The sequence below is a fragment of the Ambystoma mexicanum genome, chromosome 1q (assembly GCF_040938575.1).
Source record: "Ambystoma mexicanum isolate Mex_15411 chromosome 1q, UKY_AmexF1_1, whole genome shotgun sequence".
Lineage (NCBI taxonomy): Eukaryota > Metazoa > Chordata > Amphibia > Caudata > Ambystomatidae > Ambystoma > Ambystoma mexicanum.
The window spans coordinates 1,027,083,047-1,027,096,041 of NC_090922.1; the positions used below are offsets into that span (position 1 = coordinate 1,027,083,047).

At 42.7% G+C, this 12,995-nt stretch overlaps 1 protein-coding gene across 1 annotated transcript in view; it reads right to left on the reverse strand.

Annotated features, from left to right (window-relative positions):
* Positions 1-12,995, reverse strand: part of DNAI3 (dynein axonemal intermediate chain 3) — a 2,012,519-nt gene that overhangs the window by 1,426,572 nt on the left and 572,952 nt on the right. Inside the window, exon 6 of the mRNA XM_069641699.1 lies at positions 7,915-8,061. Coding sequence (XP_069497800.1) covers positions 7,915-8,061 — 147 coding nt within the window. The remainder of the gene's footprint in view (positions 1-7,914; positions 8,062-12,995) is intronic.

Genomic DNA, 12,995 nt, shown 5'->3' on the forward strand with positions numbered 1-12,995 from the left:
GGAGCCCAGTCTGACCTCTCTATAAGATATCTGCAGGGCAGCCATTTGAGATCCACCATTAACGTTCAGAATCCATCACTACAGACTCCATCTGCTGGGCTAGGCAGCCCAATACTTTACCTAGGCGGTGCATCAGGCCGTGCATCCATGATTCATGTAGACTGTGGTAAATAAAATATCATCACTGAGTGTGCAGCATTGTCTTGGTCGGCCCACTCTTTTTGGTGGTGTGTGATGGTCAGATTGATCCATGTATTAATGATTACTGAGACAACAAAGAGGCACGTGATGAGCCTTATTTATTGCAGCCCAATAAAATCCCTCTTAGCCTCCAAACAATAATAACCAGTAATAAGTACATGGGGCACTGATGCCATCCACCCCAAACCGCCTTCCTTCAAACTCCTTATTACTACTTTAGGTCCTAGGAACACAAACAAATTATGAAAAGCACCCTAAATTGAACTATTCAGAGGAACCTTTCATAATTACACGTTGCATTGGGTTTCAGATATCTAGGTGGCAATTGCAGCTATCCCAAAAGGAGAAATACTGTTTGCTTAGCTGTGAATGGTGGTTGTTTTGTTTTGCCTGTCTGCTTCCCCCCCCCCCACCACATATCCCCTCACACCTCTCTGTAGGGCAGGCATGGTAGCACAAGTATGACACAGACACAATAGGTACCATTTGTAAAAACCTTTATTGAGGTTTCTGGATTTGGAAAACTCAGATTCGGCCCTATAACTAAGATGGTAGTAGGCTCTACCATCAAACGATAAACAAAACAGCCCTAGTTACAGTCAGTCAAATCAAAATGGCCTATGTTAACAAAACCTAATGCCTGTCCCATCTCTTGTACAAAATGTGTATAAAGGGGAAATGTATGAAAAAGAAAAATCAGTGTTCCAGTTAATAAAGGTAGCTGAATCAGCTCTCCTCCCCACGTTAGACCACACGGAGTAATGCGGTCCTTTTATACAGGATGGCACACTCTGGCTCGGGTTCTCAGTACAATAAACTGTTCCAAAACATGGATTGAGGCCCGACTGGCCTTCCATATTTAAGTCTCTCTTTCCACTTCCAAATAATGTTTCAACAAAAAAGTTCATGTAGGTGCCCCTCTGTCGGGCTCAGACCCCTTCACAAACACAGTTCATATGAGTACCCCTCTGTCAGGCACAGACATTTCACAAACACAGTTCACATAGACCCCCCTCTGTCGGGCTCAGACCTCACGCTGGCCCCCCTCTGTCGGGCACAGACTTTTCACAACTAAGTTCAATAATACTTGCAAGGAGGCTCCCTTGCTCATACTTATTACACTTCGGGTCTCCCTCAATCAGGCTCAGACGGCTTTTGGATGTCTAAGACTTTTGAATGTGCGTGGCTTTCTTTACAGACCTCTGCAGAACCACTTTGAGTCGACTCAAAATTAACTTTTCAGCTTTTTACTCTCCTCGTCTCTCAGGGTTAATTTTCCTTATTTCGCTTTTGCAGTTCATTCACTTTTATCGCTACAAACAATATACCTTTAACAGAGACTTTCGAGGTGGCTACTTCCTTTCGCTGGACCACTCCGTTAATCAGTATCGCTGCTTTTTCACAGCTGTCCTTACTTCAAATGTTCATTCACAGTTCTGCCTTTCTTTGCGTCTCGTCCACATGCCTGCACCCTTCACTTGTGATACAATGTTGCCACTTCAAACTTTCTTAAACACACCAGTTACCCAGGTTCTTGCCAACTCACTGGCTATTTGTGTTTCTCTCTTGGTTTTACGATTTCCCATTCACAAGTCAAAGTTAGTACCACCGTCTTGGCCTCGCCTCCCCAACTCTGACCTTCACCCTGCAGGGTCCCTGGCTTCCTTGAAACACAATGTTGTCTTCACTTGTGCGTTATGGCCTCTTCCACGTGTCTTTCGCGGCCTGTTGGAGGCAACGACCTCTCCAGTACGGAACTCTTGGGGTTTTTGACCCACTACTCTCGTCCCTTGGAACGTCGCTCTGGTCCAGTAGGTTTGCCTTCACCCCAGAAGTCTTGCTCATACTCGTGTTCTGCCTTCCTCAGAGTGTGTCTTTAGGTGTAGTCTTTTATCCGTGTGAGGAGAGCTAATTGGTATCAGTTGTATGCACCTGAAGTCAAGTGACTGACTCTGCTTGTACAAATTCACGGGACATGTCCAGTGCAATGTATGAAAGTTAGTCTTGATACTCTCAGTCACGCTCTTCCTCCACCATGTGAGAGAGGCATCAGTTTGTAGCACAAATTCTTTGGAACATTCTACTACTTTTAGGATTGGGTTATGACACAAAGTTTGTTTTAGGTGTTTGCAATATGCATCATCCTCATCATTCCAATTCATCTTCTGGGGTTCAGCATTTCTTAGTGTGTCTGTTAATCTGGCTGTCCCATCTGAAAATTGTGAGATGAACCTATGGTAATAACCGATCAATCTTAGGAATGCCCTGAGGTCTCTCTTGGTCTTGGGTGTGGGGGCATCTAGGACTGCTTTCACTTTATCTTACTGGGGCTGGACACTGCCATTCCCTACAAAGAAGCCTAGGTATTTCACGGCCAATTGAGCCAGTTTACATTTGGATGGATTACCAGTTAAGCCGGCCTCTCTGATGGTTCTCATAATAGTAGACAGATGAAAAAGATGGTTTTCCTAAATCTTACTATAAATGACTATGTCGTCAATATAGGCCCCACAGAAATCAGAGTAGGGCTGTAATATCCTTTCTATAATTTGTTGGAAAGTGTCTGGGGCCCCATGCAGTCCATAAGGATGGACTTTGGACTGGAATAATCCCATTGGTGTTGAGAAAGCTGTCTTTTCCTTATCAGGTCCATGTACTGGCACCTGCCAATATCCCTTGGTTAAATCTAGGGTTGACAGGAAGGTGGCATTTCCAAGTTTATCTATCAACTCATCAATACGTGGCATAGGATAGGCATCCGAGATGGCATTAACCTGCCTGAAGTCTATGCAAAACCTGCAAGAATTATGAGGTTTTGTCACCAGTACAATAGGGGAGCACCATGGACTTGAATAGGGGTTCGATAATGTTGGACTTCAGCATTTTTATGACTTCCTCAATCACTATTTGTTTTCGTACTTCTGGCAGTCTATATGGTTTCAAATGGACCACTTTTCCCTTTGGAGTTCTGATATAATGATAAGTACATGTACTCTCCCTGGCATCTTGCAGAATACATTGGGAATGCCATAATAAGGTTGTTCTAATCTTCTTGTTTCTGTTTAGATAGTTCTTGGGGAACAGGATCAGAGTTGTCCATCTCCTCGGGTACCAAACAAGACAAGATAGAGGAGGTGGTGGCGGAAGGATTTTCTTTCGACTCCTTTAGGAGATTTACGTGGTTGAGGTGCGTCTTTTGCTTTCTATCAGGTTGAGCTATTTTATAGGTACAGGCTCCTGTTTGCTCTAGCAGCTCATAGGGCCCATGCAACTTTGAGAAAAGTTTATTTTCAGAGGTAGGTAAGAGGACTAATACCTTCTGTCCTACTGAAAAAGATCTTAAATTCACTTTCTTGTCATAGGTGGACCTATGTTGGGCTTGAGCTTTCTCCATGTGAGTGTGGACTAGACTCAGGAGGAGTTTCCTGTGTTCTCGCAATCGTGTAGCTGTCTGTGAGAGGGGCATGGGTGCCTCTTCTTTCTTTTTCCAGGTCTCCCGGAGCATGCCTAAGAAATATCTTAGTTCTCTACCGTATAGTAGCTCAAAAGGGGAGAATCCGGAAAATAGGGCCCATGGGTTCCTGCGATCACAGTCCTTCCCATCCTCATCTACCAATTTTCTCAAAATCATTTTAAGGGTTTTGTTAAATCTCTCTACCAATCCATCCATTTGGGGGTGATAAACTGAGGTTCTTAAGGTGGCAATGTATAGTAAGTCCTTGACTTCACCCATAAGCTTACTCATGAAATTGGATCCCTGATCCATCAGAATTTCCTTAGGGAAACCAACCCTAGAAAATAATTGTAGTAGGTGTTTTAAAATGTGCTGGGTTGTGTTGCTCCGCATGGGAAAGGCTTCTGGGTACTGGGTAGCATATTTACGTGAACATATTTATTACCCAGTCTAGAAGTTTTCAACGGTCCAATGATATCCATCCCAATTCAGGAGAAAGGGACTTTGATGATCAGTAATGGGTTCTGAGGGGCAGGGTAGGGAATAAGTGAGCTGGTTTTCTGGCATATTTCACACAACTGAATGAAGGTCTTTATGTCAGCATAGATACCTGGCCATTAAAATGTCCCACTAATGTGAGCTTGGGTTTTAGACTGTCCTAAATGTCCCCCTGTCAAATGAGAGTGTGAAATCTCTAGCGACCTCTCTCCATTTTCCCTGGTTCACTTTCTTCCTTAAAACTGGGAAATGCTGCCTTCCCAAGAATTCCCTGTGCAATTTTGTTCCCACAGTGTATTTCAAACGGGGTTTCACCATGGTTCTGTAAGAGAATCTTTATGTCTCCCCGAAAGTCTCGATCTATAACACCTGCTAGGACAAGGCAAAACTTCCAGGTCAGGCCAGATTTTGGGGCTAATCTTATATAAAAGCCTGTAGGGGTATTACAACTAAGTTTGTGGGAATCATCCCTCTTTTCCCGGGAGAAATAGTGGCTTCTTGGCTGCTACAAATATCAAATCCTATGGATTATTTTGTGGACGTAGAGAGGACTGAGGCTCTGTGACTAAGTTTGTGGAATTTTAGGGTCTCCAAATTTGTCTTTGTATCCCACTCCTGACATTATATGTAGGGGAGGCATGGTATCACAAGTATGAAATGGACATAATAGGTACAATTTGTAAAAACCTTTATTGAAGTTTCTGGGGTGGGAAAACTCCTATTCTGCCCTATAACTAAGATGGGAGCAGTCTTGACCATCAAACGATAAACAAAACAGTCCTCCAAGAGTCCGTCAAATCAAAATGGCCGATGCTAACAAGAACTAATGCCTGCCCTATCTCTTGTACAAAAGGTGTATAAAGGGGAAATGTATGCAAAGGAAAAATCAGTGTTCAAATTAATAAAGGTAGCTGAATCAGCACTCCTCCCCACGTTAGACCACGCAGAGTAAGGTGGTCCTTGTAGACAGGATGACACACTCTGGTTCGGATTCTCAGTACAATAAACAGTTCCAAAATGTGAATCGAGGCCTGCCTGGCCTTTGACATTTATGTCGCTCTTTCAACTTCCAAATAATGTTTCAACAAAAAAGTTCATGTAGGTGCCCCTTTGTCAGGCTCAGACATCACGCCGGTCCCCCTCGGTCAGGATCAGACCTTTCACAACAAAGTTCAACAATGCATACAATGGGGCTCCCTTCCCCATGCTTATTGCACTTTGAGTCTCCCTCAATTGGGCTCAGACAGCTTTTGGATGTCAAAGACATTCGGATGTGCAACGCTTTCTTTACAGACCTCAGCAGGACCACATCGACTCAAAGTTCACTTTTCAGCTTTTTACTCTCCCCGTCGCGCAGGGTTAATTTTCCTTATTTCGCTTTTACGCTACAAACAATATACCTTTGACAGAGACTTTCGAGTGAACTACTTCCTTTCGCCGGACCACTCTATTACTCAGTATCGCTGATTTCATAGCTAGCTGTCCTTACTTTAAAGGTTCATTCACAGGTCTGCCTTTCTTTGCGTCTCATCCACACGCATGCAGCCTTCACTTGTGATACAATGTTACCACTTCAAACTTTCTTTAACACACAACAATCTCTCAGGTTGCTTGCCAACTCACTGACTGTGTGCGTTTCTCTCTTGGTTATACGATTTCCCATTCATGAGTCAAGGTTAGTAACACAGGCTTGGCCTCGCCTCCCCAACTCTGCCGTTCATCCCGGAGGGTTGCTGGTGTCCTTGAAACACAATGCAGTCTTCGTTTCCGGGATCTGGCCTCCTCCACATGTCTTTCGCGGCCTTGGTCAGTCGCTCTGCCCCAGTAGGTTTGCCTTCGCCCCAGAAGTCCAGCTCATACTCGTGTTCCGCCTTGCTCAGAGTGTCTCTTTAGGTGTTGCCTTTTATTCGTATGAGGAGAGCTAATTGGTATCAGGTGTATGCACTTGAAGATTAACGTGACATGTCCAGTACGATGTATGAGAGTTAGTCTCATTACTTTCAGTCACCCTCTTCCTTAGCCCAGTTTGTGTGTAAAAATGATCTACAAAGTAGGATGGGGTAGATGAGCAAAAAAAGGTGGAATACTGCATCTCACCATCAGCTGCCTCATCCCCACTCCCTGAAGACCCCTCACCAAGGTGATCCTCCTGCACTGGTCCACCCCCAGGGTCTTCATCCAAAGGCGATGGCCATGCCCTGGCCACCTGCGATATCGATCCCGGGGACTAGCGGGTAAGACACCCTCTGGTTTCTCACATCTCCAATAATCACCTTTTCTTGAAAATCCATTTTATTGACCAGAATGCTGTGCATTAAAATCACACATACCGAGCTCCGCTTACACAGCAACACCCTTGCCCATCCTATGTCTGCACGTTCTCTGACTGTAAGTGAGTGGTACATTTTCGGATTGATCTCCTCCTTGATAGAGTTTGCTTGGTCACTGGCCACACCAATCCCTGGAGCCAGGGGTGATATTGCAGGGAACCTTTCTGTGCTCCCTAAACCTTTCTCAGGGGTGAAAACTGTGGTCCTACATGCACCATGATTGTGGCTAAGAAGGAGCTTCTTAGGGCATGGAATTCACCTAAAAGATCCACATGGAATGATTGGATGAACAGAATGTCACTACTGTCTACTAGGCAAGATAAGGACATATAATGTTGCTCGTCCATTCCCTTCCTGGCCACCTCCCCACTCTTTATTTATTTCATGTTCTTTTTTTGCTCTAGTCCTAGCTTTTACTGGCCCATTCCAATTTGTGCTGGGTCGTTTTGTCTGGTGTGTAACTCTTTGGAAAGAACACACTGCTCTTTTTCTCTCTATTCCGTTCCTTGGTCCCCCATTTTCTCTTTAAATACTGATCTTGATCATCACCCTTGTTTCCCTAGAGTTTGCCGGACTGGGCTGAAATAATACACTTTCTTTGGACTGTTTATGGATTTACTGCTTTACTTCCCATTTTGGTCAAGATCAGAGATTGATTGTATCCATTGATTGGAAGAGGTGTTGTTGCCACCTGGTGTATATAGTTACATGTATGTAAATGTATATGCTATACTTTGTTGTGTATTCAAGAACAATTAAAACAAATCATCCATAACATAAAAGGTCAATACAAATTAGTCAAACAGGTGTTTGCATTTGCCCAACGTAGAAGTTTCATACACGAAACAGGTAAGCTTCATTGAAATATGAAAATAAATTGGGCTTCACATTATTCTCCTCTCCAGACGACCAACCAAGAGGCGCATTAGAAAAAGCACAATACAGAGTAGCAATCCCCGTAAATTGTTTTTCAAAAGAGGTGGCCAAGATGTGAATGACAAAAAGATGTATTGAACTGTGTTCTATTTTTTATTGTAATATGGTTTACAAAAACCTTACACATTAGATACAAAGTTATCAAATGCGACAAATCAATCACAGTTCAAATCTCGGCATCCATAAAACATTTATGATTCATACTATACCTGTCAAATTTCGCATTCTAATATCAAGACAATCATAATATTTCGATCATATTACACATACTAATATTAAGACAATCTTACAATTCCTTTCAAATTTCACATACTAATAATCACATCTAAAAAGAAGGAAAAAAACAAATATCCCAATATGAAAGTTTCACCTAACATATTCTAAGTTCCTTTAATGTGTGAACTGTATTCTGTTTAGCAAGCAGTGGTTGGATTTAAGAAATATTTCCAGCGTACATTGTTAGTTACAATTGAAAACCACTGGGTTCACGATTACCTTTGTTTTGGCTTCTACCACTCTTTCATCTTCAATTTCTGCCTCACTGCCGAGAGAAACCCACGGTTTTGACACAGGCGCTTTATACACATATTCGTCTACTACTTCTTCTGTGATAGCTTCTTCATCCACCGGGGCTTCTGGAGGCTATAGGATAATATACATTTACAATTTACGGTTAAAGTATAAAGAAAGTGGCTTTCAATTAAAAGTAAATCATTATCATTCTAAGTCGGATTTTTCAAAAAAGCTTATATGAATGAAATCACACGTATAAACAAAACACACACTTAAAGGAAATTATAATAATAAAACAATAAATAAGTTTTACAATTCTCAGTAGCAAGGAGGAGTTTATTAACCTCCAACAAGTCAAAACATCGCTCCTGGCATAAGAGAGAATCAAACATTGGGCCTCATTACGACCGTGGCGGTCCGGAAATAACGGTGGCGGTAAACCCGCCGCCACCGTTGTTTCCGGACCGCCTGATCCCGACCCCTGCAGGCGGGAGGTGATGTTCCCGCCAGGTCTGACCTGGCGGGTTTAACACCGCCCGCCTGCAGGCGGACGAGGAAACACCGGCAGCATTACAAGATGCTGCCGGTGTTTCCATGATCCCGATTCCCATTGAGTCCCATAGGACTCAATGGGAATGGGGATTTACACCATTCCGCCTCCGTGATTCCCGGAAAACCGGGGTTGTGATGCCCCTGTAATTCCGGGAATCACGGAGGCGGAATGGTAATACGAGTCCGGCATTAACCAGGCGGTTTTACCGCCTCTGTTAACGCCGGACTCGTAATGAGGCCCATTGTATTGCTTATACCTTTCCGATACACAAAAATAAAGCAAAGTAATTGTGTACCTCATACCAAGTCCGGATCTATGTGTAAATAGCGCACAACAAAATGGCTACATTTTTTAAGACCAAGACATTTCTAAAATGTATGTAACTCCCTGAGATACCTTAATGATGTTGTATTAAATCAGTTTCAGTAAGTTAACAAATATTGTGTTGCACAGCGTCATAAATTTGTCATCATCGTCAAATCGTTTACTTGCTCAGCAAATCTATTACGAATCATGTGTTCCAAAAAAATAATAAAAGTGAAAGAAAGCATATCCCAGTCACCACCAACTATCTGCTTCAGTAGTCTAAATGCAATGTTCAGATAAGCGTAGAAGATATTAAACATCACAGTATACATAGTTAAAATACAACTTATTATTATTATTTTTTTAACAAAACTTTTTTACTTTCCTGTTGCTCCAAAATAAATCACTTCATCATGCCTGGATCAATAACCAGCAACCTTCATTATTCTTCACAGTCTTTGCTTTGTGAGAGGAACCACCCTGGGTAAACACCAGCTGGCAAGGGTTTTTTTCTTTTTTGTTACCAACATAAGCTGATCTCTTCCCCAAGGCCTTCTTTGCACCTTAAAATCATTAAGTCATCTCAAAAAACCTCAGGCAAATGAGTATGGAAGATGATGGCGAAGACAAGTAAGACTCAGAGTAGTGATTACTGGTAAGTAATTAAGGGATTACGTTTCAAGGGCTTTGATTCAATAAAAAATATACTGAGACCAAATTAACTACAAAAAACAGCACCTTTTATTCATATTTGTAGAAATCACTGAAATGTCAAATTTTGAACAGCGTACCTAGTGGAACCCCACAAAAGTATCCCTCGCCAAGATCTTCTAGTGAAATATGCAATTTTGCATAGATGTCCGTTTAGCTGCCTGGAATATCTCTGTCATGGAAAGCCCTTTGCTTCATTCCATGAAACAGCCATTCCCATGGTAGACAGCAAGGAACCTGATTGCATTCATAAACCAAAACAATGGCTTGGGGAATCCATATACTCAGCATCACTGTGGATGTCATGTGCACCTTGTTAACTGGTCCAAAGAAGAGAAACAGCAAGTCTAGAGTATGAGGCCTAGTACAGGTAGATATAAAACACCATACCTACCCTTAACAGATGAGGAGATAAATTAGGAGAGTTAGTAAGAACCAGTTCTTAAGGCAGACGAAATGTAGAGGCAAGCTTAAGTTAAAAAGCACAGAGAAGGTTTTAGCACCAATCCCAGTGGTGAAAAACAAGGATAAGCTTCAGGCCACAACAAAGCACCCAATTCTCCCACCCTTATTCCTGATGTATTGCCCACCAAAAACACATTTTTCCTAGAATGGAAGTTAAGTAGGGCCTACATAACGGATAAAAGTGTTGGCTTGGTGAACACGTAGGACCACAGAAAGTTCCTATGGATGGAGGGGGAGGGGGCTTCGCTCTAGGATGTGCAAAAATGGAGAAAGAAAATGGAAAAAGACCCATAGGAGCATGGCCCACTGCTTATACCCACACAGATCCGCTGATAAGTTAGCATCAGCGTACCAGCAGAGAAATGTCACAGGAAGAAATTGTAATATGGCTACTTCTTGATCTGAAGAAACTGCATCTTTTAATATACAAACAAGAATGGACTGCAAAAATGATATTTGATCTCAGGGTAAAATGTTATTTTACTTGCCTAAAAAATAACACCATCTGCGAATGGCAACTTTATTTACTCCACAAAAAATAATTATACTCGCAATGTCAAAAAATAGGGATTAAAATACTCCTGCTACAATATCTTATATGGAGCCATAATCGGAAGGATATGTTAGCTACAAATTCGAACCAAGAATTTCTAAGATGACATATTAATGTCCACTTTGATCTCAAAGAAGAGACCCTTTTATTATAAAATCCCAAATCCGAAAAAGATTACAGGAGAGCGGAATCTGAAAATTACTAGAGCACCAGGAAAAACAAAAGAAGACGATTAAGGTGGAAGGGCATCACAAATGTCAAACAACCACTGACACCCAAGGAGAGATGTCCTTGTGCTCTGGACCCCTCCTTTCAGCCTCAAACCTACCCAATCGGAGATGGTACAACATCTGAACCAGAAGGGTTAACTGAAACAAAGAACGTGACTCAAAGGGAGGAATGCACATACCCTGAACTGTCATCTGGAGGAGAAGAGAAAACCAGGTGTGGGCCAGCAAGGAACTACCAAAATTACTTGGGTACTCTCTCCGACTTGATCATGGGCAACAGAGAAGGAATGAGATGAATTGGAGTAAAAAGGTACACAAGCTTTGGGAGCCATGCTACTGATAAGGCATCAATGGCGCAGTCCTAGAGAGCCCTGAAATAGAAATATTTCAGAAGCAGAGATCCGGTTTTAGACACTAGCATTTCAATCCACAGAGTATCATTGGAGGCACAAATCTGTGAAAACGGGATGAACTCCTAATAGGATGGCCACATCCTAATCAGTGCATCTGCCTACACATTCTAAACCACTTTCATATATGGTGGCATTGGAAAGTGCAGATGGGATTCTGCCCAAAGACCTTATTTTTGTGAGTCCAATCTGCCAATACTTCGGCGTGAGCCCCCCATGATGATTTATATAGCCCTTCACAGCCATATTGGCAACCTTGGCAACCATATTGTCCATACCAATATGGACTGGTTTGAAGTTTCAGAAATATCGTTGACAGCATCCACTAGTTTGATGACACCCGGTTTTCAGAGAGGAACCAGAAGCCCTGAGTCGATTGAACCCCCTAGAATGCACCTATCTTTGTTTCATGCATCTCAGGTGCAGGTGCGTCTAAATCCTCTAGAAAGTGGAAATGGAGTGTTGAGTTCCAGGCAATTTGTAGCCCAACAAAGCAGGACGTGGCTCACTAATAACTTTATGAGAAGACAAGCCCAGAGAACTGTGGAGAAATGTGCTGCCAATTTCCTTACCCCTTGTTGCCAATAATGAGCTTGAGGAGATTGCACTTTCAAAAGAGATGTTAAGCGATTCGTCAGTTTCATTACTGAATAAAGAGGAAGGAAACCTTTGTCACTGACAGTATTGAATCTTACGCTAATATATTGGATGACCTGTACTAGGTGTGATTCGGCTAGACTGATTATTCAACCATTACCAGGAAGGATGTTGCAATCTTCTTGAGTGTTCCTGGGATTTTATTTAAGCGTTGGTGCATGGATAACCCAATCAGCTATATAGGAATGCCACATTATACCCTTTACGCGTGAGAGCCCCAACATAGGTGCCAAGACCATTGTGAATACTTGAGGGGGTAAGAAACAAACACATGGTATGCATTGGAACAGCTAATGAGCACCTGTCACTGAGAATAACAAATTACTTACCCCAGGTAATGCTCTTTCTACTGGATGTTCCTCCCATGGATAGCTCATTTTAGCAGGGGGCACCGTGCGCACTGGTGTCGATGGCCGTCGCGTTGTTGTCTCCGTGACCGGGCGTGACATGGATGCGGGTAGATCTAGCGCGCTCGCTGCCCCATGACCTCAGTTGTTTTTTTTCCAATTGCACAGCCGCGATAGGTTTTTAAGACAAAAAATGTTTTAGTGTTAAAGGAGAGTCATCCTATAATTGTATTAGAGAGCTCTGTAATTGTGGGGTAGGTTGGGAGGGCGGTGAGGAATCTGTGGGAGGGTCATCCAGTAGAAAGAACATTACCAGGTAAGTACTTTGTTCTTCTAATGGAGTGTGTCCTCCCACGGAATCCTCATATTAGATAGACTCCGATAGCAGTAAGACCATTACAGAGGAGGGGAGAAGAGAATTCCATGGCAATTATGTCATCACTTGTTAGAGGACAGCCATGCCAAAACGAGACTCATTTGCGGATACTGTGCCCAGGCAGTAGTGTTTTGCAAACAAGCGTATGGAAGACCATGTTGCAGCCCTTTACAGGTACCCCTCTTTGGAGAGCAGAAGTAGCAGCCACACCTCTAGTGGAATGTGCTCTGAAGACTTCATTGATTTCCTTACCTGTTCTGGTGTAGCAGTCAAACCAGCAAAGCACTATCCATCTGGAGCTAGTTTGCTTTGTTATTCCTTTACTTGTTTTCGAGCTTGAATATCTACTGAGTAGCTGGTCTTCCACCCTGAATTGTCTTGTCCTGGTGATGTAAAAACTCAAAATCATTTCTTGTTTTGGGTCATAATGTTTATCCCTATTCTTCCTCATTTCA